Source organism: Lycorma delicatula, chromosome 6 (assembly GCF_047948215.1).
Source record: "Lycorma delicatula isolate Av1 chromosome 6, ASM4794821v1, whole genome shotgun sequence".
NCBI lineage: Eukaryota > Metazoa > Arthropoda > Insecta > Hemiptera > Fulgoridae > Lycorma > Lycorma delicatula.
In genome coordinates, this window is record NC_134460.1 from 11113079 (window position 1) to 11137444 (window position 24366).

The 24366-nt window shown below is 34.5% G+C and overlaps 1 protein-coding gene and 1 long non-coding RNA gene across 2 annotated transcripts in view; one reads left to right on the forward strand and one right to left on the reverse strand.

Moving 5' to 3' along the window:
- LOC142326545 (uncharacterized) overlaps positions 1–24366 on the forward strand; it is a 295602-nt gene that overhangs the window by 162940 nt on the left and 108296 nt on the right. The window lies entirely within an intron of this gene.
- The window catches only part of LOC142326501 (phospholipase A1), a 131709-nt gene that overhangs the window by 14675 nt on the left and 92668 nt on the right, over positions 1–24366 (reverse strand). The window contains exon 2 of the mRNA XM_075369081.1: positions 4836–5011. Coding sequence (XP_075225196.1) covers positions 4836–5011 — 176 coding nt within the window. The remainder of the gene's footprint in view (positions 1–4835; positions 5012–24366) is intronic.

Consider the following 24366-nt stretch of genomic DNA (forward strand, 5'->3'; position numbering starts at 1 on the left):
AAGAGGGCATAAATCAGGAAACCGAGGGGCCACAACCCCTTTGAAATCTCTCGTCCATTAAAAGACTGATCCAAGAAATCATAGTTTTGTTTCTGGGACCGTACCTCGTCTCATCAGACCGAAACCATTTGTCGATTTCTTTTCCATCTGGTGTTACAGATGAATGAACCACTTACAGAAACATTTTCCATTGTCTGCAGGTAAAAATTCATGAACGACACGAATTCTGTGCAGATGCATCTTTAAACACTTGCGCGATGGACACTACTGATGGAGAGACCAGATCGGCTAGATAGGCATCGCAGACTTCTTGATACTAATAGAATATGCAGCTTGCGTGTCGATCAACTTTTCTGTTGTTAGAACTTTCATTTGACCACTTTTGGCTGCATCTACAACGTTCCCAGTCTCTTGGAACTTGTTGTACACAGCTTGATTGAAGGCTTGCTTGGTGCATCCACACCGTACTTTTCTGTGAAGGCATTTTGGGTCTGGGCATAACTGACATATCTAATGTATTGGGAGACAATGAATATTCTCTGCTGCACTGTGTAACCCATTTTTCTTCTATTAATATGCAAGAAAAGAGAAAACATCTTCCATAAGGTTGTGTCACTTTTTGAACACTGTATTTTGTGTATGAATTTATTTGTGTACTTAATTTTTAAAAAATTAAATTAAAATGAAATTTGTTTTGTTTATGTATTTTCTGTTCAGTTACTGGTTTTTATTTTGTTACATGAATTGAGTAACATACATAAATTATAGTGGTATTTTGTCTTCTTTTTGTAATATTTATTTTTAGGTTATTTTGTTATTCCAGTTACGCTTCAGCTGTTTGTTATTTTATATAATTTTTTCTAATTCATGATACAATTAATCATTATATTTATAACATTAAAACCAGTTTATCAACTATTTTTAATATGTATTAAGAAAAAAGAATGTATTCTTGTAACAAGGGCATTGTATATTTTATAATTTATCTTTGTCATTTCTTCTGTTTAATATATTTAATTCTTTTTTTTTATATATTTAGAAAAATATTCATAATATCACAGGTTTGTTTTTTTTGTTTTTTTCCCTAAATAACCGCAGATTATTATTAAGTTATTTGACCTTTTTCATTTCTTTTTCACCCCGCCTCTCCAGAAACGAACCCACAATTAAGTATAAACACAGCTTCTGGTTGGCGGGGGGGGGGGGGGGGTGACATCGCCTGAAAGTACCTCGGCAGAACTCAAGGTCCCACCCAGGAAGCAGGGACCCGGTCTTTCGATTAGTCTCATCGCCTCAAATATGAGGGGATCCCACACCGGGACTACGGTCTTATTTACCTCCCCCATGGATCCGCTAGTAGTCCTCGTCCACTCATTGGTGATGAGTGGACAGGGACTCCTGGACGAGTCTGTCCCGCGCCGGAGCCACCATAATTCTATGCTCCACAGTGAGTACACCTCACTTCCGGTGTACATCTCTACAACCTCGGCCCCCCAAATCGTGGCCAGAGGTTTTGCAGGAACTTCAACGGGTTTCCTTCTAGCAATTCATCTTGACATGGCCAACCTCCCTGCTGTTAAAACATTGGCGGGTCCTGTTAGGACCACTACACAGCTTCGCCCTGTGCCCTGTTTCCCAATAACGGAAGCACCGCTCTTCCAGCGACCTGCGCATTACTCAGCAGGCCTTCCACCCAATACGCACCCGGCCGTCGTGTAGCAATTTATCCGCCGGGAAGGGTGGCAAAGCTAGCATCACCACCTGAGTGGTCCCGTAGGAAGGTCTCATGAAAGCACATCAATCGTAACAGTCACTAGTAACACGACGAAGATCTCTCATGAACTCTTCTTCTGCGGTTAAGGCATCCTTAATATAGACATGTACCTCCAACACCGTCGTAGCACCATCTACCTTCTCCGCAATCTTCCTACGGAGCCGCTCAGCATCGTCCCTCTCGGCCCGCACTTGATGGAGAAGGTCTTCCCTCCGACCGTGACGGGCCGAATCGACATCAGACTCACCCGGTCACACCATGGACCGCGCGGGATTACAAAGTCACAATCAGGGCCGCCACTGGCGGAAAACGAAGCCACGCCCCCGGTCGCACGGGTTACCATACCGCGGCAGTGCGGTCACCCCTGCCAGTGGGAGCCCCAAATCGAATTACAAACAACACCAATGTAATCGTGGCACGAAGCCAATGCGCCTATCCAACCAATCCAATGCCTAGGCAGGAACCCTAGCCACCCAGAATCCTACCATGATCAAATACAGCGATGAAATTCCCTCTGCAGACCTACACACCGCAAGTGCGCGAAGAAAACCAGCCACTATAGACCACTCCTCGCGGATCATCCAATTAATATGGAGATTTAGAAAGAAACGTATTCTCTCAAGTACCCTAAGAGCTCGTGCACGGTCGACCTCATATCGGGGACAGACATAGAGGACGTGGTCCACTGTATCATCAGTCCCACAATCCGGGCATCGACTCTCCACCAAACGAAACCTAGCCAAACGCCGGAGAGAAACTGTGCGATATACCGATTGGGGAAACCTATCTAATCGCACCTAAATCAGACACTATAGGAAATATACCGTGCTTGTAGCGACCTTTGGGGGATTTGTCCCACCTGATCTGCCAAGAAGCAAGGTCCCGGTCTTCAACCTCCTGTTTTCGTTCTGACGTCAATAGGTTATTTACTTTGGAAATGTAGCGTTCCTTATATCAGAGTCAGACCCCACCCGGGGTCCGAGTGGCCACCTCTTGAAGCAGCACAGGCCGCTCAGATCTCACATGCGTCTGTGCAGCTTCCTCTATCATTTCCGGCCGATTGCGCTGCTTCACCTGAGGCTCTGTACCAATCTCGTCTAAAACGTCCTTAAAAATTTTAACCATTTGAGCCCGTCCATGTTCACGAAACACTCTTTGATCTCTGTGTTTGTGTTCTCATTCTGTCTGATAAGCGAACTCATCTCCCTCACTTATTTAAGTAGAACTTTTGTATTCTAGACATCTCGCCCGCCGCGAAAGCTTCTACTCTCTCTATCGGTTCACCTCAATTTCTCTGGCTCTCGCTCTCCCATGTTGGACGCTACCTGTGTAAATCTCGTCTCTCTTGATCAGAAACTTCTTCCCCGCAGGACCCCTACAACTAGCCTTCGGCTGCTTCTTCTCTTAAAGCACACGGTGTGGGTGGGGGAGAAGCCGCAGCCTCCGCTTCCCCGATAGTTTAGAAGCCAGCTGTTTCATCATCTAATCTCATCTTTCTCTCCCTACGACTGGACTCCAAACGAGACGCCTCCGTACGCCGAAATATTTAGCTTCGGCCTCTGCAGCGATATCAGGGGGAACCTCTTGCACTACCACAGTCTTCGTCTTGCGACAGCCCCTCGTCCCGCGGACGAACGTAATCCGGATGGAAAACTATCACTGGACGGACGCTCATCATCCTCGGGGGGGGGGGGGGGGGGTACTAACTCTTCGACTCCCCCCCCACCCCTTAGGATGTAACATGACGAGGAAAAATATCCTTAGTTGAAACACCAAAAAAATTCCTAAGTCTGTACTAATAAAAAGATCCGGTGGTTTCTATACTAATCAACTAGACCTTGGCAACCGTAGGCTAACAAAAAATAAAAATGTAAAACACTTTATTTAATTTAAACCAAACCACAAAACAAAATGTTTACACCGTAAACGTTAATTAAAGTAACGTAATAAAGCTAGACGTAACTAAAAAATACGGAAAACGAATAAATTACACGCAACTAAATATAGATTAACGTAAACAAAACAGACTGTAATGAAACACAAACTCTCAATAAAAACGCAACAAAACAACTAAAAAAATCACAAAACAACGAAAAACGTACAGCAAAACGAAAAACGAAAAAATCCAATAACAACAGCAAATAAACGGAACAAGAAAAACCCTACTGTACCCGTGAAGAGCTAGACATCCGTTTGACTTAAAACCGCAGATAATGTATGTTCTTTGTTCAGAAGTAGCTGTGGAAAATATATATCCTACTATAACTTAACTTCATCGTGATCTTTTTTAAAACATTAATTTCTTTTTTGGGAGGGGATAATGACGTATAAACTTAATAATATTATTTAATTTCCTGCGATTCTGATATTTTTATGATATTTTAAAGAGTATTGATTTTTCAAAACCGTTTTACATTGTAATAATATAAAAATTAGAATGACATTTAGGATTGGACGAAAGTAATTGTGGCAGTTTTTATTGATAAGTTGTAGCTCATTTAAAACTGTAAAACAGTATTGGAAGTGTTGTATACCGTTGCCCGAATGATTAAATTTGAAAAAGTAGGTCTGTGACTTGTTAATTGTTTGTTTATATAAGATTACAAAGTTAATCTATTTTTTTTATACGATATCCCGTAATTAATTTGTTACTATTTTTATGTTTTTGATACACTTTATGAATATCGGTTAGGTTTTTACGTTGTAATTTAATTACTCCTTGTTTTGTTATTAATCTTTTATGCGATTTAAGTAAGTATTACGTTTTCCATTTCTTTTTTGTAATTTATCGATTAGAAATGACTGTTTACGGTCGGTATACCCAGCCTTACTGTACGAATGCTTAGTAATGACAGCTTCATAAATCACGACCACATTCCCGGAAAGGAAAATCAAATAGGTTTTGCTTCAGTTAGTATCTTAGTAAAAGCGTATTTTTAGTAAATATTGTTTTAACTTTAATAAATTGTTTTTAACTCAAATTTATTAATATAAAACTGTACGTAATAAACTACGTTCGAAAAAAGGTGTATTAATAATATGCTGTTTAGTTGTAATGAACTTGAAATAAAAAAAATTAATGAAATAAAAAGGTTGAGCCGGACAAAGTAATACAATAAATAAAGATTTCTTCGTATCTTCTGTTCTTGAAGAAATTGTAATTTATTGAAGTAACCGTAATGAAGACGCGTTTCATTAACTCCAACTTCATTTCGTTTAGAATATTTAATTTCCTTCCTAAGCGATTCAATCTACCTTTTACACTTTCCTTTATTTACACTAGAATCAACCTCTTTCAATTTTGTAAGAAGCACTGCAAGGGGCTATTTTATTGCTTTTAATAAATCGATGTGTTTTACTTGTTGTAGACGAGGATTTTCACGATAAAGTAAAATAGAATCGATTAAAGATTCTTTTAAAAAATATTTCTCATCCATTATAAAAAGATATTCACTCGCTATTTGTGTAATTTTTTGTCGTTATTCCGATAATACTAGGTAAAATAGAATAGATGCCGATACACAAACCTTTATTATTAAGGACGTAATTACAGTACGTAAGGAGATAATACGTCCGTAAGATATTCAAGACGAGGCAGTTCTCTTAGAGCAAGGGGTTCTTGCCAGCTGCTGATATTAGCCTATTCATCATCATTTTACAGAATCAGCGACTGGTAAAGCTGTTTATAATGGTGGCTGTTAGCACAATCTCAGAGTTATCACAAGATTTTTATGGATTAATAGTTTTATATTAAAATATAACCCTAACTATTTATAAGGTTTATTGAAATGCACTCGTGGTGCAGTTTTTTAATTAGATGTTAAAAATTATATCGATTAAATATCGATAAAATGCAGATCTCTGTGATGGAGTGGTAGCGTCTCGGCCTTTCATTCGAAGGTCCCGGATACGAATACCGGTCAGGCATACGCTACAAAACTCCATTTCTACATTCCCACAGACAAGCTTCAAGCTTATGTGTGGAATTATTTCATCACGAATTTTTTTTTTTTTTTTTTTTTTGTCTTCAGTCATTTGACTGGTTTGATGCAGCTCTCCAAGATTCCCTATCTAGTGCTAGTCGTTTCATTTCAGTATACCCTCTACATCCTACATCCCCAAAAATTTGTTTTACATACTCCAAACGTGGCCTGCCTACACAATTTTTCCCTTCTACCTGTCCTTCCAATATTAAAGCGACTATTCCAGTATGCCTTAGTATGTAGCCTATAAGTCTGTCTCTTCTTTTAACTATATTTCTCTAAATGCTTCTTTCTTCATCTATTTGCCGCAATACCTCTTCATTTGTCACTTTATCCACCCGTCTGATTTTTAACATTCTCCTATAGCACCGCATTTCAAAAGCTTCTAATCTTTTCTTCTCGGATACTCCGATCGTCCAAGTTTCACTTCCATATAAAGCGACACTCCAAACATACACTTTCAAAAATCTTTTCCTGAGATTTAAATTAGTTTTTGATGTAAACAAATTATATTTCTTACTGAAGGCTCGTTTACCTTGTGCTATTCGGCATTTTATATCGCTTCTGCTTCGTCCATCTTTAGTAACTCTACTTCCCAAATAACAAAATTCTTCTACCTCCGTAATCTTTTCTCCTCCTATTTTCACATTCAGTGGTCCATGTTTGTTATTTCTACTACGTTTCATTACTTTTGTTTTGTTCTTGTTTATTTTCACGCGATAGTTCTTGCGTAGGACTTCATCTATGCCGTTCATCGTTTCTTCTAAATCCTTTTTACTCTCGGCTAGAATTACTACATCATCAGCAAATCGTAGCATCTTTATCTTTTCACCTTGTACTGTTACTCCGAATCTAAATTGTTCTTTAACATCATTAACTGCTAGTTCCATGTAAAGATTAAAAAGTAACGGAGATAGGGAACATCCTTGTCGGACTCCCTTTCTTATTACGGCTTCTTTCTTATGTTCTTCGATTGTTATTGTTGCTGTTTGGTTCCTGTACATGTTAGCAATTGTTCTTCTATCTCTGTATTTGAACCTAATTTTTTTAAAATGCTGAACATTTTATTCCAGTCTACGTTATCGAAAGCCTTTTCTAGGTCTATAAACGCCAAGTATGTCGGTTTGTTTTTCTTTAATCTTCCTTCTACTATTAATCTGAGGGCTAAAATTGCTTCCCTTGTCCCTATACTTTTCCTGAAACCAAATTGGTCTTCTCCTAACACTTCTTCCACTCTCCTCTCAATTCTTCTGTATAAAATTCTAGTTAAGATTTTTGATGCATGACTAGTTAAACTAATTGTTCTGTAATCTTCACATTTATCTACCCCTGCTTTCTTTGGTGTCATTACTATAACATTTTTTTTGAAGTCTGATGGAAATTCCCCTTTTTCATAAATATTACATTCACCGTATTAGTGAGTTTTATCCTGTATTATAATTATCGTTTAGTAAAATAAATATTGAATTGTGTTATAAGAGTAATTGTAATTATTATTTACAAGTATATCGTTAAAAAAAAATTGAAAAATCTTGGGGTGGAAATTCCGAAAGAGTGTGCCTTATTATTTAATTAACAGTAGAAACAATTATTTAATTATCACTTCAGAAAAAATTTATAATGATAATAATTGTGTATTTCTTTTATTGTAAATCATTTATCTATGCTAAATCATATACATTTACCTTAAAAAATTTGAAGTATTTAGAATTTTTAAATAATTTCAAACACTTTTATAATGATAAATGCGAATTATTCCTTTAATGAACGAGAAAGTAATAACAAATATAAAGGGATTTATTTCTATTAATTAAAAGAAAATGCCGTGCAAAAATTCAATAAAATAATATAATTTAAATATTTCATTATTCGTTTGTAGTATCAATATCCAACTATCGGTGGTATTATTTGGAAAATATCATTCTTTGCAATTATGTATAACTTTAGATATGTATAACTTTCTATTCATACTTTAACATATAACAGTTTTCCTTTTAATTGCGATAAAAATTATTGATGAATGAATCTTTTTTTATTTAATTTAACTTGAACCATTTTGATTGGCATTCACTTTCTTATACATTTCATTGGATTGGTAAAGGTGTGTGTGTGTTTTGTATGTGTATGTGTGCGCGCGCATGGGTGGATATATATGTATGTATATATATATATATATATATATATATGTGTATGTGTGTGTGTGTCGACGGGCTTGTACACAGATACACTTTTTATTAGTTTATCCTTTGTACGTAACTGAATTAAAACTAAGAGATTTTCACGCTTTCTGTTATTTATTATTAAACATAATTCAGTAAAATGTTTAATCTTGTCAAGTTTTGAACTTTTAAAATCTGTTGAAAACATTAATTTAAAAAATAACTGAATAAATAATAATGATGTTTTTTTTTATATATTTTACCTCATAAAATAGTAATAAACTAGGTAATCGAAGTCTCAGCGATTTATAAAGTAAATAAATTATTTAAATTAATAACATATTCTAATGATTATTATCATTATACGGGTAATAAAATGCTAAATTTATCTTATCTTTTTTATATGGCATTTATTTTAGGTATTCTTAATTTAATTTTATTTTCATATCGGAAACTTTTTATTTATGAATAAAAATACTTAATTAAAATAAAACTCTGCGTTTACGTTTTCGGTGAAAGTTAATATGTATGTATATAATAACACTACTGTTAATATTCGTACACGACTACTTTATCACACGCACGCACTTTCGAGCTCTTTTATTAAGACGGATGCTGTGAAAAATATCCTGTGATATGTTATATATTACACAGGCATGACCATATATATTATCTTCTATTAAAAAAAAAATTACTACAAGGCGTGCTTGTTCCGTCTTGGTTTTTGCGTTTTTATCGTCTCTTAAAAATTTATTATTAATAAAAAATAGTATTTTCTGAATGTAGTTCATAAAAATACATCACCGAATATGTTGATTCAACCACGTGTATACAACAAATACATATCCACTCGTACGGAAATATTTTTAAAATTTGATTTTTTTATTGTTATAGTAAAACCTTTTGATCAGTATAAACTACTCTTAACGTTACGATAACCGCTGCGGACGGAGGGGCTAGATGACTTTTGATGACATATCTAGGGTTCATAAGCTTCCATTTTAAAAATTGGGGAAAACGGTCCAGTGGCTGGAGCTGGGAACACTGTCAAGATTTATGCTAATTTTTTTAAAATATATACATTGATTAATATTTATAAAATAAGAGCCAATAAATTAATCCATTTAAACTGAAAAAGAATTGATTTTTTTATTCGATAACATCTACCTGCTTGCTCCAAAAGTATATGCAAAGATTTATTTTTCTACAAAAGAAGATAAATATTAAATTTTAATCAAAGTTGGCAAATAATTTTGAAAACTTAAATTTATTTATTAATTTATAATATTTTTTTTTAATTTTTCGTAAAAATATATATAAAAACGTCATATTTTACGTTAAAATAAACATATCAGTTTATAAAAATATACGAACGGTTTTAGAGAACGTTGTATTAATTTTTTTAAAAATCGGTTATAATAATTTTTGTCAGTAAATTTACAAAACAAAATATAGTTAATATATCGGGTGTTAAGAAGGTATAACAACCTTCAGATAACTTTTCAACAACATAGAAAAATTAAACGTATTATACACTGCTTCCTCAAAACGTTCTATTTTGCAGTAATAGATCGCCACACTTCCTCCTTCGGAGAGCAGCTAAAAAAAATTTAATTTAAGGTAGGATTGTGACAAATAATTTTAATGAGCTTGACGAAAAAACGGGTTTCGTCTACGAAAGCCTAAAAAATGGTGGCAATTTAATATTTTTCCCATCTACTCGTAATTTCAAAAGTGGCCTAGAGCAAACACTAAGTAGTGGTATACTGAAAAAAAATATTTTTTGAGGTAGAAGAATTTGTTTAAATGTTTTTTTTTTTTATTATTCATTGTTGAGTAGTTAGAGATATAGGCCACTTTTGAATCTAGCTGTAAAAAAACTTTAAATGCCAGTCACTGTTATGTCAAAAATTTGTTTTTTAATTCTCTCTAAAACATTGACATAACCCTACCCTTTTCATTTAAAACTACTAAGTTCCTCCCTTGGGGGTTTAGGGTCGATATAGAAAAATGGTCGTTTTGAAGTACGGTCATTTATTTTTTCATATTTAATAGTGGAAAATTTATTTGAGGGTTGGCATATTTTGTTAATAGCCGATATATTTCAAAATAATTATTAATTACATAAAACATTTAAAAACAATTTACTCTCGTAAATAGTTATCTAAATGTACATATTTAAGGAAGAATGTTTGTGTGTCCGTTTGTCTTTTTTATAGATCGACAGTTTTATTCCGATCGTAATTGCACATCAACGGTTCCAAACTAGAGGAAAATTATTATCAACATCTATTTTGAAAAAACTCACCTCTCTCTTAGTGTAGCCTGTAACCAACCTCAAATTTTTCTATTAAATTTACAAAAATAGAACAGGTAAATGAAGTCGTTACTATAGTAATCTAGCATCAAAAAATGATTTTCAAATAATAGGAAAATTAGAAATGGAAAAATAATAATATTGAGAAAATAATTATCTTGTAATATCATATCATACAATATATAAATTTGAATCGCGCAAAAACTACTGCACCGATTTCGATGAATTTTTTTTATTTTATCATTTTTTTATAGAAAAACCTTTTTTTATAGGTTACATTTTAAATATGCGTGCGAAGCCGCGGGTAGGAGTTAGAATTTCATTATAGTGTGGTAATTATACTTCACTTTAATATAATACTAAAAACTCACATACGCTATATCTTAGCCGGCATGGCAGCTTGAATGGCACACCACGACTAAGGGTAGATCCTTGTATAATTTTATACAGGATTTGGGGGGATGGTATGCCTCGAGTTCCTTTTTAAGGGCGTCGGGTGCCCAGGTGCTCACCAACCATGTGAATCTAAACCAATATCTGTTTCGGTTTCGCCTGGTGGCTGATGAGTTGTGTGTCTGCGGGGAGGTCCAGTCTAATGTACACATGATGTACGACTGCCCGGCCCTTGGGGGGGCCAGAGACCGTGCCACCCTGGAACTTAGAGGTCAGGGGGAAACCTGGCCGCTCACAAGCGGCGAGGCAGTGTGGCGAGAGCCGCACTGTCAGACCGTGTGGGAGTTCCTCGATGAGGTTGCTATGTTCAACCGTCATCGGTAAATTTAAGGGATTTTTAAATGTAACTGCATTTAGACTCCTAAAGCTTTGCTGCTGGAAACCAACCTTGGTAATAGGGCTGGCCATCAGCCAGATTAGCTCCAAGCGCTTTTAAATGGTGGACAGGTACTAGCTGGCATACAGCGACCGAGGCGTGGCAGCCAAAATTGCTGTCTTTAAATTGATGACGTATAGTTTTAATTTGTACAAGGGGTGCGCCTCCCCGATTTAGTTTATGTTTGACAAGTGAGCGATTGGGACACTTCAGCGGGTGCTGTATGGCGCCCTGCTTGATTCGCTCACGCACGTTAGGTAGCTCACTAGGAGCTTTTAGGATTTGGGTCGCTAAACCGTTCTGAGGCACAGTAGCCGTTCTTGGCACGGAACATTTGGTCTATGCTCTAGGGCGACCGAATGGGGTGGTGGTGGGAGAAATGCCAGTCAACCAAATATCTTAGCCGATCGTTAGGGCGGGTGATACACCATTCCCTGACGTGCGGACTGTGGATCCCGAAGATATCGTAGATCGAGTGGTTTCTCGAATGGCACTGAAGAAGGCACCGGGGATTGACCAGTTTGACTTGGATATATTTTACCATCTGCTGCCTGTCGTAAAAGAGCCGCTTGGCAGACTGTTCTCGGGGTGCCTAAGCTTGTCTAAGTTTGATGAAAAGTTGCTGTTTAATAACCGCATTAGGCAAGTAGCGGCGGACGCCGTCTCAGTGATGCACAGACTTAAAAGAATTGCTCGGAAAGACTATGGGTTGTCGGGCCGTCAAATGTACATGGTGTACCGAGGTGTCTTTGAGAGTACGACCGCATACGCGGCGCCAGTTTGGTCGCATAGATTGGACGTGAATAGAGCACTACTTCAAAATTTAAGGAGTGCCCAGCGCGGAGCCTTGATAGTATGCACTGGTTTTTTAAAACAACCTCCTTCGAAGTTGCTACCGTATTTGGAAAGGCTTTCCAATCGATTTAGTGGTGAAAGTTCGAGCAGCCATGTGGAAGTTGCGGTCGGGAGGCCGAGGCATTTGGGATGAGGTTTCGAGCCGGGTCAGTACCGAAGCGGAACGGTGATCTCAATGCACCGGAGCTAAATTTCGTTCAGTTGCTCATCTACCGTCTGCGGAAGAGGCTATGGAGCCTCGCGATGGATGCATGGCAGCTTGAATTTTCACGCCATGACTAAGGGAAGATCCTTGTATAGGGGTGTGCCTCAAGTTCATTTTTAAGGGCAACGGGTGGGTGCCCAGGTGCTCATCGACCATGTTGATTTAAAACAATATCTGTTTCGGTTCCGCCTGACGAGTTGTGCGTCTGCGGGGAGGTTCCAGTCAAATGAGCATATGATGTTCGATTGCCCTGTTCTTGGGGGGGGGGGGCAGAGACCGGGCCACCCTGGAACTTATAGGTCAAGGGAAAAATTGGCCGCTTACAAACATCGAGTCAGTGTGGCGAGAGCCGCATTGTCGGACCGTGTGGGAGTTCCTCGATGAGGTTGCGTTGTTCAACCGTTATCGGTAGATTTAAAGGTGAAATATATTGACTCCTACCGTGCTGCTGTAGGAAACTATTCCTGAGATAACGGTTGGCCACCAGCCAGATAAAGCTCCAAGCGCTTTAAATGGTATACAGGTACTAGCTGGCATTCAGCGACCGAGGCGTGACAGAAAATTGCTGTATTTTTAATGTAATAACAAGGGGTGCGCATCCGCGTTCTAGTTTTATTGTTTGACAAGTGAGCGGTTGGGACACGTAAGCAAACCCACCGGGTTGGTCTAGTGGTTAACGCGTCTTCCCAAATCAGCTGATTTGGAAGTCGAGAGTTACAGCGTTCAAGTCCTAGTAAAGCCAGTTATTTTTACACAGATTTGAATACTAGATCGTGGATACCGGTGTTCTTTGGTGGTTGGGTTTCAATTAACCACACATATCAGGAACGGTCGAACTGAGAATGTACAAGACTACACTTCATTTATACTCATACATATCATCCTCATTCATCATCTGAAGAATTATCTAAACGGTAGTTACCGGAGGCTAAACAGGAAAAAGAAAGGGACACGTAAGCAGGTATGGCACCTCGCTTAGTCCGCTCACGCTGTTAGGTAGCTCACTAGGAGCTTTTCGATTATAGGTCGCTAAACTGGTTTGAGGCACAGCAGCCGTTTTTGGCACGGACTTTTGGTCATATGCTCTAGGGCGACCGAATCGTGGTGGTGGCGGGAGAAATGCCAAATATCTTACCCGATGAATGAAAAAGAGTAATTATTTGTTTCATTATAATAGAAAAAACTCATGGCTAGTTTTAACGTTTACTTCGCAATCACTTTCTTTGAAATTCTTTAATTTCATTTCATTTTTATAATTTTTCATATAAAATTCAAAACCTTTTGAATTAAAAAGAAAAATATCTTTTTGAATACTTTTTAACCTAATTTAAGTTTACGAAATTATGAATCGCACTATAAAATACTAAATTATCTTTTCTGTGATAATTAATAAGCAGTTTCTGGAAATTCCCTTAACCCAGTTTGGGTATTTGAGGGCTAATATTTCAGTTATTGACTATTTCTCTTTAAAATTGCTAATCGATTACTAATTTTCGTTTTTAAATTAAAAAGATTAAAAATAAATAAATACATTTTTATATTAGTTTTGTTGTTGAGTAAAAAAAAAAAATACTTTTTTATATTTATTAAATATTTACTAAAAAAAATAACCATTATTATAACTAGGAGGAAATGAGACATTTTATAAAAATGAGATTAAATATTTCGTTCCAGTTGCACGCGATGTTAGAATAGCTCTCACAAGAAAATTATTAGTCGGCGGTGTTACAAGGAACACTGTTCAATATCTGTTATTAAAGTCATGTTATAACGGTTTTATTACAGTACTTCTCTCTTTACAAAGTAGTTAATCGACTAGGATTTTAAATCATGTGTGCATATTTTTCAATTATTTTTTTTGTCCTATTAACTATTACTTTTTATTATTTGACTTATTTCGTAATTATTTTATTGATTTATTTTTATATTTTATTTTTCAATTTATCAAAACGAAATTTAAAAAAAACCATAACCATTTCTAACTGAAGAAGCTATAAAAATAGTTGATAACTGGAAAATTATTGGTTTATAAATACGCGAATGACAAAATGTTAGTTGTTACATCGTTATTAGCGGATGAATATTTTTTAGAGGAATTTTTTTGCCTTTTATACGGACGTAAACTCGAAAAAGATTTTAAAACAATCAAAAAATGGTAATTTTATTTAATTATTCTTCATTTTATTGCATACAAATTTCAGTAATTGTATAAATTTGTTGTGGTTAAAAAAAAATCACTTGGGATTAAAGTAAAACGAACCTTTATAATTTAAAATTATTATTTTGAGATGTGGGACCATATCTCATCATAATCTTACCAATTATTAAATTCCAACTAACGGGATCTGTCATGAATAACAAACGTACAGGACAAAAGGTTTTACACGAATTAACTTTGGTTGAAAACTTGGGAAATGTAGTAGCAAATCCTCAGAGCTCAATTCATAAAATATTCTGTGAAACTGGAGTTTCTTATGGTTCTGTTTTCACTACATTAAATTTGAATAAACCAAAATTAAACGGTACTAATGATCCACATTCAGAGATCTTTTTTTTTTGTCTTCAGTCATTTGACTGGTTTGATGCAGCTCTCCAAGATTCCCTATCTAGTGCTAGTCGTTTCATTTCAGTATACCCTCTACATCCTACATCCCCAACAATTTGTTTTACATACTCCAAACGTGGCCTGCCTACACAATTTTTCCCTTCTACCTGTCCTTCCAATATTAAAGCGACTATTCCAGGATGCCTTAGTATGTGGCCTATAAGTCTGTCTCTTCTTTTAACTATATTTTTCCAAATGCTTCTTTCTTCATCTATTTGCCGCAATACCTCTTCATTTGTCACTTTATCCACCCGTCTGATTTTTAACATTCTCCTATAGCACCGCATTTCAAAAGCTTCTAATCTTTTCTTCTCAGATACTCCGATTGTCCAAGTTTCACTTCCATATAAAGCGACACTCCAAACATACACTTTTTATATACAATCTTTTCCCGATTCAGAGATCATCGAATAAAATTTCATAAAAATCGATCAATCCAGTTTAAAATACAAGTAAAAATGTGTTTAACAGAAATAAATATGCTTCTTCTTATCCCATCCTTTAATGAAATTACGCAAAATACAAAACCAAAATGACCTAATACTCATATTGTCAAAAAAACAGACGATTTCAGACTTAACGCTTTGGGTGAGTAACACTGTATCCCATAATAACCTAAAAATAAGAAATTTTTAATAACTTCAATACCAGTGAACCAATTTTTATTTTATTTGTACCATATTATTTGTCATTGAAAAGGCCTTGCAATGAGGTGTCACAAGCTTCATCGTCTCGTTTAAAAAAAAAAATAAGTTTTCAACCCTTGAAAATTTAAGAGAAAACATTTAAGAACGAAATTTTGTAATGGTAATTTAAAAAATAATTTTCACAGTTTTAATCCACAGATTATGATTATTTGAAACGGTTTAAGAAGTAATATAACGTAATTTGACAGTTATTTTTGTTGGACTAAAATTTAAAAAAAGTAACTACCCTAAATGGCTTTTTACACCTATCGAGCGAAGGGGTGGGCGGATTTTAATTTTCTTTTCACCAAAATTCATTATTTTTTTCGGGTTGTCGATTAATCATTGCCATTTAAGAGTTTTGAGTCGGGCTAGGTGTAGCAGAGAAGGTGGGTTCCATCCCTTTGAAAATAATTTTACAAAGATTCTCCTCGAGAATGGTATACATGCCTGCAAACAGAAATACGATGGGACTGATAGCTGTTGAATAATAAATGTGGTAACTTTTCAAATGTTAAGCCGGTATAAATCTGGAAGGTAAAAGGGCACCTTTGTTTAGATTTTTATTTTTTTTTATTGAACAAAAATTTCATAAATTGCATGAATTTACAAAAATTAAAGAAAACTGCTTATATATAAAAAATCACCCTTTAGAAGTTTAATATTACTACAAAGCGAGTTATTAGATTTCAGACTCATCGGCAAAGTTACTACAGAACGAAAAATATAATTTAAAAAAAAATTGTATGTCGTTAATATACGAGGTATGTGAGAAAAGTTATGAGATTGGTAACACTGCGAGCGATCTAGCAACTCTGTGTCTACCGGTCTCTGCTAGACCGGTTTGTTCATCCCTTCCACATTCTTAGTACGAGTTTCAACTCCGTTCAGCCAACATATTATTTTTTACAGCGCCATCAGTGAAGTTGTGTTACGAAAATGGAGCATCGGAATTTAGAGCGACGTTGTGCAATCAAGTTTTGTGTTAAACTTGGGGAATCAGCGAGTGTGACTTTTGAGAAGTTGAAACAGGCCTGTGGGGAACATTGCTTATCAAGAGCACAAGTTTTCCGCTGGCACAAATCATTTTTGGAAGACCGAGAACGCGTTGGTGATCAACTTCGCTCAGGGAGACCTTCAACTTCAAAATCTGACGTAAACGTTGAGCGTGTGAGGGTTCTTGTGAGATCAGACCGTCGTTTAACAATAAGGATGTTGAGTGAACGGTTAAATTTAAACACTTTCACCGTACATCAAATTTCGACTGACGATTTGGACATGCGAAAGGTTTATGCGAAATCGGTGCCGAAAAACCTGACAACGGAACAGAAGGACAATCGAAGAAACGTGTGTGGGTTGATCTTCTTGAGAGGATCGACAACGACCAAGAATTCTTCAATCGTGTGATCACAGGTGATGAATCCTGGATATTTGAGTACGATCCTGAAACAAAGCGGCAAAGCGAAGAATGGTACAATATTTTTTGCTGTCCTACTTACAAAAAAACAAAGATAAGAGAAAAATCAACTAGATCAACATTAGCTTTACATAATAACAAAAATAAAAATAAAAAATCAACTTGAAAGTAAGATTTAATTGAACGAACCGATCGATTTTTCATACGTATTTGTTTATTTTATATATAATAATTTATTCGTCAAAATAATGTCAATTGTAATACTATACTGCATTATCCGTTTACTTGCTTTGTTGTTTAAGAAAGCGATATTACATTATTATAATATACCGTAGTCCTTTTTAGACTGCTGAAGGCCTTGCCTTGACTTTGAATTCGCCATACTTTCTTCACGATTAAAGATACTATAAGCATTTTACTATAGTATAAATTTACCTATAATCTTTAAAAGAACTGACAAGAGAGAGTAATATAATCCATCTTGTATGAGATCGATCTACGTAAAAGATAACAAATAATAAACATCGGGCGTTCATGAAATGAAAATGAATACAATAAATATAGGATGGTATCCAATAAATATATGGGATGGTATCCTATTAATATTTCTTATACTACAATACAAAAAATAAAATGATTTTAATAGTAACAAATAACTACGTATTGTTATGATAACGGAACAATATAGTTTTTTTAGGTGAAAAATTATGTAACTTTTGTTTTTCTTTTAATGAAAAATGTAAATCTATATTTAACGAAAATTTATAAATAATCCATTTTGGTTCTTATTCATTTTACATTTAGTATTTCCATTAACATTTTCCGTAATTTATTTTTTTATAAAAATCTAATATATTTACAATGCTCGTAAACAATAAGCAAACTTATTTTTATTTTTACTGTTAAAAATCTCAGACATGCTATCAATAGATATGGTAGGGAATGGAATGGAATGCAAAGTTGGCGGGAGTTTATTACTCCCTACTTTATCGCAGAACCTGAACAGAGTCCCTTGCTGCTGGATGATTGTAATCGGGCTTGGTTTTTTAAAAGGGTTATTTTATATCTCGGGTCTAATTTTTCAAGTTTTGTGTTATTTTAGTGAATTTAAGACGGATTTAATTGCATTCCAATCCGTTGTTGAACCAGCGTTATCGAACCCATTTCATGGGCCGACCGCGGAAGGCTAGGCTTATAAAGCCTGTCCTCCCGACGTAATTCCCCTTCAGACCGTCTACTGAAGTCCTTTCGGTGCTAACTCTTAATAGGCTAGCAGGAATACGCCACAACGGGGCACTAGCTATAAGGAGGGAGCAATGCGTCCCCTTTTCCGGAGGAGTCGCAATTGCTGGGTTATTTTGTCTTTTTAAAAAGGAGAGGTTGTGTAAAAGCTCTTCATCCGCTTCTGGTATGGCTGCCCTTCAGGACGCATCTCTGCTGGGCTCTGTTCCGGACTCCAGTCCGTGATGTTGAGACGAGTGGCTGGTCTTCCTTCTTCTTCATCTTCATCTTCCAGATATGGTAGCAATGAGAAGATGGAATGAAAAACTGCCAGGAACTGCTAGAAATCGAACTCTAAACAAGCTGATTTAAAAGTCAGCATGTTATTGATGTTTCTTCTTTGATCTATAAAATAACCCTCTGGCATAGTACTAACATATATATATATATATATATATATATATATATTATTTATTTATTTAAACGTTGTTCATATATGGGTAACTTAAAATTGAACCGTTACAGACTAAAATGAATTGCGATGTGTAATATTTTATGTATCAAATGAAAACGGAATGTTTAATGAAATTCTGTATTTTCTGCAAAGGTTAGATATTTATCATATTTTTGTAAAAATATGGTCTTAAGGGAAACACTCTTACCTAATTGGATAAGCTAATCCTGAGTATGGCTGACCACTAGCCAATTATGGCTCCAAGCGCTATAAACTGGTGGACAGGTACTTGCGGGCTTTCAGCGACCTAGGCGTGGCAGCGAACTGCTTCCTACACGAAATAAATTTTATTACGGATGTCATATATATTTTTAGTAGGTGACGGAGTGCGCCTACCCATTTTAGTAAATATATGACAAGTGAGCGGTTGGGACACGTAAGCCGGTTGTGTATGGCACCGCGCTTAGTCCACACTGTTAGGTAAGCTCTAGGAGCTATTTAGGATTCCGGTCGATAAAGTGTTTCGTGGCTCAGTAGCCGTTTGTGGCAGAGACATTTGGTCGTATGCTTTAGGGCGACCGAATGGGGTGTTGACGACAGAAGTGCCAAGAAAACCAATATTTTTGTGAAACATGTTCGAAGTGAGCGTATCCTGGGCATCGATGCACTTTTGTGCTCGACTGATCATATCCAGGGTTACCTGACCTAAAACGTTAATATCAATCCCGTCGATTCTTTGTGAACGTTCGCCTTCGCTTATTCAATAGTGTGGGGATTTTATTCATAAATTCTATCCTTCAAATAGCCCCTAAGGAAAAAATCGCAACTATTTACATGCGATGAACATGAAGACCCTCTCATGATATTTCGTCCTTCAATCAAAGCTGCATGAGCTCGTTTTAGTTAATCGTTTTGCGTGTGACACATTGACGCATTACTCCGTCTTGTTGAAAGAAGTCGTATTCTTAATCACGATCTGTTAAAAGAGAGTAGAAATTTTCGTAAACATAAGGCGGGCTCAAAAAACATTGATCCCGGTTTACGATAACCAGAAACAGCACGCCATACACCGATTTTCCCCATCGGGAAGCGAACGCTCAAACATTTGGTGAGGATTTTCAGTCATCCAATACCTATTGCTTTGCAAATTAATTTGCCAATTTAAATAAAATCTCGTACGACGTGAAATACAACATCGGGTTTATCTGTCAATCAACACTGTTTTTGAGAAGCCGGTCGAAATAATTAATACTTTCCAGTTTGTCTATTCTTTTACTGTACACTTGTTACACGATACGGTTTCAAATTTAAATCATGAAGAAGCTTAGTGGAAAGATATGTATTCTATTCCATTTTGTTGTGAATACTTACGTATAGATTTTTTCGGACTGACAGTAATTCTTCTTTGAATATCGGCTATGGTATCGTCTACGGTATCTGATTAAGCTAACCAAACGTTGTTTATTTCATTTTGCGTTTGAAATCGACCCATTTTTTAACCAAATCGTTATGTTATTCTTCCCTGGTATACTGACATTCAGAAGATTTTTCCCTAATATTTAATGCGTTTCTTGAGCCGATCCAGATCTCATACTGTTTCAAAAGTAACAACTTCTTCCTCGATCGAATAAGGCATTTAGAAAAACACAACTGCAAAGAACTAAATTTACATTTATACTTCCTTGTACGAGTAAAGGAAGTATTGTGATCGCGAAACATTTCGATTTTAAGACTTCAACGGAAATATCCATTTTGACTATCCCTGAATCCATTCGACTAATTGTGGCGTGACGTCTGTACGTATGTACGTATCTCGCATAACTCAAAAACGATTAGCCGTAGGATGTTGAAGTTTTGGATTTAGAAATGTTGTAACATTTAGTTGTACACCTCCCCTTTTGATTTCAATCGACCGAACCAAAAGACACAAAAGCCCAAAATCCAAAAATTTTGTTTTCGGAATTTTTCTTAACTGCAGTAATAAGCCCTCATTGACAGCTTCATAGCGATATATAATAAGTGGTCCTTGTTTTCATTGGTTACAGAGTTATAGCCAAATAAATGTAGCCAAATTAATCTCTTTTTTTAACGTTTCTTTTTTTTAATTTAAATATATTGATTTATTAATTATTAACTTCTGATTGTAAAAAAAAAGTTTTACAATAAATAATTATTCAATAATAACGATAAAATGAAGAATATGAAAAAATATCAGAAGTTATTAATGAAATAAAATTTTATGTACTTTTCAGTTTAATAAATGTGTGTATAATTTAATAGGCGTACAAGGAAGTGTCCCCATCGGATTTTTTTGAGTTTATTTCTCATATGAAATCTTTCTTAATTTTTTAATTTTTATTCAACTCTTATGACTGTGATGATATTTTATTTTCGCGAATATTTCGCTTTTCTAAAAGCGAATTTGTATTAATTGTTTTCTTATTTAACAATGTTATAAAAATATTATATACATTTATCCTTGTTAAATTTAGAGCGCAACCGGTGAAAAATAAATACAATAACAGGAAGTGCATAGTCATTATTTATTATAAAATTTTATTTTTAAATCATAAGAAATTTCCTGTTTTAACATAAAGAACTTTTTATTATTTTATAATTAAAGAAAAAATCGTGTTTTTGAAATAAATTCAAAATATATTTAGCGCGTATGTTATCAGAATTAATGGGAAAATGAATAATTTATTTAAAAGAAAATATATATTAAAATTTAACATATAATTTATGCAATACATCAGCCCTACTTATTTATTATGTACTACATAAGCTCTCTAAATAATTCAACGATTGTATATTCTTCTTTTTACCGTATAAAGAGAATAGTAATTGACTTTCCTTTATCAAAAATCTAGTCGCCTACTAACAGTAAGCTGTATTACATTGTAGTTACACCTGCCATTAGCTTTTTTCCGTTACTTTCACTAGACGCACGTTTCATGTTAACTAGATACAAAATATTATTGGAAATTAAAAAATTTTCAATAGTGCTTTGTTATAGTTTATTTATTCAGGATCTTATACTTTTCCCGTCCTTTCCAAAATAAATTAATTGATTGTATTTGATAATTTTACGAAAAAAACCTTCGTAATTGTTGGTCTTTAGTTTTTAATTTTTTATTTCCTCATTCCATGCGAATTTTCAGGTGAAAAATTGAAACTAAATTATTAAGATCATTTCGAAACTTGATATAATTTAAAATAATGACCACATTTTTTTTTTTTTTTTACTGTATTTGTTGCTGTATCAATTTTTATAATGAAGATAATTAAATTATATTTAAAAATTTGTTTGCTTAGAAAGTTATTTTTGTGATTAAAGTAATATTGCTGTATTGGGATGTATTTATATTGCGTTATAATGTATTACAAAAATCATTACATTCCGTTAGTTTTTCTTCTTTAATTTCAGGTCGGAAATAGTTCGGAAATAGTTCGGAAATAGATAAAAGAGTTCATTAATTTAATTCCATAATTGTTAATTAGCTGAACACCAACACAGACGTTAAAACCCAATAAAAATATCCGTACATTTTAAACCGATTTAAACTTTGACCTTCTGCGCAAAACTTTATTTATGAGGCATTTACTACTTTCTCAAACTCATATAATACTCGTACTTTCTGCATTTTTTAAAGGATTCTAGCGATGAAAATCTTTCCTTTACCCTGATTAAAATACTTAAATCGTCTTTTTTTGTAATTAGACTGTTTGGTTTTCATTTAATTTAATTGTAATAATTAATTTGTTAATTCTATTAACGGGTACATTTGTCTTAGTAATCTGACTATTTCATGCTTCCAAATCTTTAACGTGGATATTTAATAAAAGACTAGAATTAGAAGTAGACGATAGAAGATAGAATTTAGGTAAATACTAATTCGGTTTCATGAAAATTATCGGAATATAGTAAGATTTTTGGTCTTCAGATTAATTGAAGCCGACATACAAGAAACTCAAAGTCTCGTCAAAGTTCAGAAAATTCAGTTGATGAGCAGTGTAGGGGTGGATTACTGAACCAGGAACTGGCTTTAGCTATTTACGACGTTCTGCTCGTGGTAAATTATCTTAAAGCACTGTAATACTAGCAGTTTCAACAGTACTTCAGATGTCCCGGTAGAATTACTGGGCATTTATGTGTTAAACTTTCTAAACTTTGACGATAAATAGTCGGTATATTTACATATTCAATGTTTATTTAGTAATATAGAATTGCAAAGTATAATTATGTATTTAAAAAACAGGATTGATGTATATAGAAAGAAGTCTCGTTTAAAACTTGCCCAAGAACCGTGTAACTAAAACAAAGGAAGAAAAGGAGAAAGGATAGAGAGGTTATATCTCATTCCGTTAAATTTAAAAACTCTTTTTACAGAAGAAACGATAAAAGAAGTAAAAGAAAAATTTGAGAGCAAAGTAAAAAGCCAAGAAAAAAACTCCTGGCTGCAGCCGGGAGTAAGTAATGATTAAATTCATTGCTGAAGAAGAAATTTAATTTAAAGGTAAACAGTGTAAAATTAAAGGGTAATGAAATTCCATAGAAAAGGAAGATAATGTACAAAATAAAGGAAAATTAAAAAAACAATTTTTTGTTAACTGAAGAGCTTTACAGCAATGAAAAATAAACTATAGGGATACCATATCCTAAAAGGTGCGAAGAAGATAATGTTAAAAATTAAACTGTTGACAACTGACAATGAAAAGGTGTTTTGATACAGTGAAGAAGAAAGCTTCTAGCAGAATTTACAAAAAGAAGAAAAAGGCCATGTATTAAAGGTGCGAAGGACTAAAATTTTATTGTAGATAAATGTAAAAAGGGTAAATACAGTAGAAAAGAAAAAAGATATAAAATAATCAAGGATGTAAATTATAAAAAATACATGTTAAGCTAAAAGATTAGCACAAAATAAAAAGAAATTATGCAAAGCGTTAATTCAAACGACTGAAGTCAAAATAAAAATTTATTGTTTTGTTAATCTACTTCCACAAAGACGAAAGTAAATTATAATTGGCTTTTATCATCAGCTCAACTCTTTAAAGGATTTACGAAATAAATTATTAATAAATTGTCCACTGAAAAAAAAACCTTAAACATAGTTCGTAACCATTGTTTATTGATGTACCGTAAGGATACAAATCAAAGAAAAACCCCTTGGAAAACGGAAGAACTGTTTCTCTTGTCAAGAAATTTTGAAGTATATTACAGGAGAATGTTTATAATTACCGTAGTAGATAAAATTCTAAATGAACTGCTCTAACGATTTAAATGCAGAGGAATAGAGGTATCAGTGGCAGATGTTTTTTAAAAAGAAAATTACTTTAGAGACGCTATAAGGTATCCAGATTTAGTTAAAATATAAAGAGGAATTAAAAAGAATAGTCAATAATAATAATAAAAACAAAAATAACAATAAAAGTATTCAGTCGAACTAACCAGATGAAGGGCCAATGGTAATCTTCCTGAATATTATGTAGTTTAGTTCAATATTTTCCGCATGCGATTTTACCCGAGACATTATATTTAACCGGTTTACATAAGGTGTTCCTGAAGGAAACTTGTTTGGTCTCATGCTTTTTTCTGAAGGGAAAGTAAAATGTTAAACATATTTAACATATAATATTTAATATAAAAATTTACTGCTTTTATCTATTTGTTATCGATAAATAACCTGACTTCATATTATACAAGTGGAATTAAGCGAGTGATATAACAGTTATTTTAAAGAATCATTACAAAATGACTGACAGTTTTTTTGAAATCCTAGAAGGCTGTTATATATATATATATGAATACTAGATCATAAATACCAGTATTCTTTGGTGGTTGGGTCTCAATTAACCACACA